The sequence below is a fragment of the Phragmites australis genome, chromosome 14 (assembly GCF_958298935.1).
Source record: "Phragmites australis chromosome 14, lpPhrAust1.1, whole genome shotgun sequence".
In the NCBI taxonomy this organism is placed as follows: Eukaryota; Viridiplantae; Streptophyta; class Magnoliopsida; order Poales; family Poaceae; genus Phragmites; species Phragmites australis.
The window spans coordinates 30,193,025-30,196,232 of NC_084934.1; the positions used below are offsets into that span (position 1 = coordinate 30,193,025).

Consider the following 3,208-nt stretch of genomic DNA (forward strand, 5'->3'; position numbering starts at 1 on the left):
CTCCATCGCGAGCGAGCTCCCAGCGCGTCCTCGGCATCGTCTCATGCCCTCTGAGAATGTGCAGGCGCTCGTCGCCCGCGGACAACGGAGGCCGGAGGGTGCGACGTGCAGCGCAAAAGCAGGAGGCCGTCGAGGTGCCACACACAGACCAACCCCATGCTCTACACTACACTCGTGCGCGTCGGCAACAATCGTTGCCGCCAGCCCACCCCGCGTCGTGCTCCTGAACGACCTGCAGTTATACAACGTCACTGGGCAGAATCTCGTGATGGCCATGGAGCTTCAGGCCTACAGTTAAGCAAGTGTCAGGGGAGAACACCTGCGGTTCTCAAATGCCCTCATCGAGAGAGCACCGTGTTGTTATTTGCTGCACCAGTACCATGATAGCCTACAACACAGGTGGTCCATGGTAGCTCTACCCAGACCTCACCTCGCTACAAATTAATGGTGGACATGTCAGTTTTACAGTACATCGTTCCTGCTTTTGTCACTCGTAGGAAGAACTGTCCGTTGCCCTTGCTGCTACGTGGAAGAAGACCTTCCTGACTGATGATCAGTTCCAGCTCGATCCATTGAGGTCAATCTTGTCGCAGTTGCCTGGCCGACTAGTGTTGGTGTCGTTGATGTTCAGGTCCAGCTGTGCTGTCTGGAGCGCCGTTCTGTCAAACCCGTCCCTTATGATCTCGCGGTGCTCATCTGAAGAGGTTCCTCTGCTCGGCTCTTGAAGAAACAAGTACTCCTCGCAGCTCGTGCTTGCTCCTCCTCTATCGTTGCCTGACCTCGTCCTTTCAAACGGCAAGCCTCTCGGAGCCGGAGCAGACAAGCCGATGGACAGCATGTCATGGTTCCTCTGGTAGCCCTCGCACACGGTCAGGCAGCTGTCCACCGATCCGTCGCCGACGCCGAGCTGCTGCTGGTGGCGGAGGTGCTCGTGTCGAAGGCGTTTCGTGGCCGAGGCTTTCGATATCAGCTCTGACAGTTGCCGCGTCTCGGCAGCAGCTTCTGCTTCTAGGCCGAGGACGTCGCCGTCAACTTCAACGCTCTGCTTGGCGAGCGCCTCCTGCGCCTTCTCCAGCACCGACTGCAGGTACCTACCCTGCGCCTCGATCCGAAGCTGCAGATGTCTCTGCACCTGTTCGATCGCAATCCATCATGCAATGCACCACTTCACTTGAAAATTGTAAAAACTTGTAAATCGTAAAAAGCGGCACAAGTGTAAATACGGCAAAAAGAAAAAGTAAAACAGGTGAATGGGCCGGTGGCAAGTCCAGGGTAGAGCAGACCAGGCGGCGGCGAGTGGAGAACTGAAAAGGGAATTGGGCTCGGCTCGGCTGACCGGATAAGAGCTATTTAGGTCCTTCGATTCTTTCTTTGGTTTGTGAGTATTTGATAACTACCCATGGCCTTTACATACTTTTGGAAGTAGAAATTTCAAGATTGCGCCTTTATTAATTATGATTTGGTTTAAGATTTTGACAATTTAAAAATAGCTCAGAGCTTCTCATTTTTGCTCCTTCAGTTTAAATTTGCATGATGGGAAGCTGCAGGTGTAAGCGAAATTATAGTGTTGAATCATCAACATGGTAATTGACTCTTAATGAGGTTGTAATCGGTGCTCTTAATGCTATAGTAGTACTTCTGCATTGCTTTTATTTAGATTACAGTGTTAGGCAGAGGTACGCAGTAGATTTAATTGCTTGTGTACCTCTAGTTGCTCATGCAGCCGTCTCTGAACTTCGATTTGCATTTGGAAGACTTCGCTTTTGTGCATTGACCTGATAAAATTTCTAAAATGTTACATTGTGAAAATATGAGAAGAATGCTATCAGTTAACAAACTTTACTTGCTTCTTACCTGTTTATCTGGGGCTCTAGGTTTAAGTGACTAGCCAGTGATCCATTTCCTTCGCATGGTTTATCTGTTGCTGTCCTGCAGCCTTGTACTGAGACATGAAGGCAAGTTTACTACTATGTCGCTCATTGGCCAGTAGGTACTTTAGTTACTTCAGATGTAAGAATCCTGTACTTACCATTCTTTGCATTGACAGCATTAGCTTGTGCTTGGGGATTCTTGCTAAGTCTGTATTTCTATGAGAAAGGCAACCAGCTTAGTTTGAGGCCGCAAGACATGTATCATGCAACACATAAATAGTTAATGAACTCCATACGTACCTGAAGATGACTCTTAAGATGGTACAGGGTTAGTCCAGGGATCCCCATGCGCATCATGATTGTTTTCGGCGTAGCTTCTGCAAGATTTTCGCATGTTGCCTTTAGAAGGTAACCTACCATCATCGTGTTTCTGCTATGTAAGACAGACAGATATATTTTTTGGATCATATACTCACTGTCAGGCCCTCCGAGCTGATTTACTGCCTCCACAAAACGGTCATGCAGCTCGGGTGTCCATTTCAACCGAGGTTTAGCGTCAGTGGAGAGGAGGAGCCCTGAATCTCCACCTCCTTGCAGGAGAAACTGCTTCTCAGGAGGTAAGCTAGGTCTTGAAGACAGGTGTTGGTTATGGATGTGGAGTTGTTGCTGCTGTTGCCGATGATACATCTGGCACCAAGGATTTTATGTTAGTATACATCATAGGCGAACAAAAAGGCTTATCTTCCTTCGTTGAAAGAAACCAAACGTAAATGCACATCTCACCTGTTCAGTTCCTGTTATGTACTGAAATGTCTGCTTGCAGGCTGCACATTCCTGACTGCTGGGATCCTTTGCAGCTTTATCAGTGTTCAGTGCCTCTATTTCTGGTAACCCGAGTTGGGCTGTGGTCTTCCGGTAGTGAGACAACCTTTGGCTTCTCAAACAAAACTATCTACCTCTTGTCCTCTCCTCTTGTCGAGGTCTTACGCAGAGTCTCGTCTTATACGGCAGAGGGAGAATGTCGAATCATCTGAACTAGCACTCAAACCTGACTACCCAATCTTGCAGCAACTGAAAAGAGATATTATCCTTATTCTCTTGGGGTACCCGTGGACCCTATACTCACCAGTCTTTTTGTTTGTCCATTCCAGCAGCTCTCTTCTGTTCTGATTATACACTGGTACCAACTTTTGGTTGAAATTACTTGCCACATGAGAAGGGCGAAAGCGAAGCACAATCTTTTCTCCTCTTTTCTTTCTTTTGAAAAACTAGAGGAATGGAGCACCTTATTCTCATGAGAACTTTTGGGCTGTGGTCTGCAATCTGTTGCCTTATAA

The 3,208-nt window shown here is 47.9% G+C and overlaps 1 protein-coding gene across 2 annotated transcripts; it reads right to left on the reverse strand.

Moving 5' to 3' along the window:
* Positions 1-325: 325 nt before the first annotated feature.
* On the reverse strand, positions 326-2,994 carry LOC133890657 (myb-related protein 1-like). Of its 2 annotated transcripts, XM_062331132.1 has the most exons (7): positions 2,655-2,982; positions 2,348-2,558; positions 2,172-2,248; positions 2,030-2,087; positions 1,855-1,942; positions 1,706-1,775; positions 326-1,132 (listed from the first exon to the last, which is right to left on the reverse strand). In XM_062331132.1, exons 2-7 carry the CDS (start codon positions 2,556-2,558, stop codon positions 554-556), a joined length of 1,083 nt encoding a protein of 360 aa, XP_062187116.1. In that variant the 5' UTR covers positions 2,655-2,982; the 3' UTR covers positions 326-553. The 2 variants fall into 2 exon arrangements, with proteins under 2 accessions (XP_062187116.1, XP_062187115.1); XM_062331131.1 differs by having other exon boundaries at positions 2,172-2,558; positions 2,655-2,994.
* Positions 2,995-3,208: the final 214 nt, after the last annotated feature.

Excerpts from the sequence above, each read along its gene's own strand:
- LOC133890657 (XM_062331131.1), bottom strand. The coding sequence starts at position 2,558 with ATGTATCATCGGCAACAGCAGCAACAACTCCACATCCATAACCAACAC. Across the intron at positions 2,088-2,171 it reads ATCTTAAGAGTCATCTTCAG|AAATACAGACTTAGCAAGAA; the intron begins GTACGTATGGAG and ends CCTTTCTCATAG. Across the intron at positions 1,943-2,029 it reads TGCTGTCAATGCAAAGAATG|TACAAGGCTGCAGGACAGCA; the intron begins GTAAGTACAGGA and ends TTCATGTCTCAG.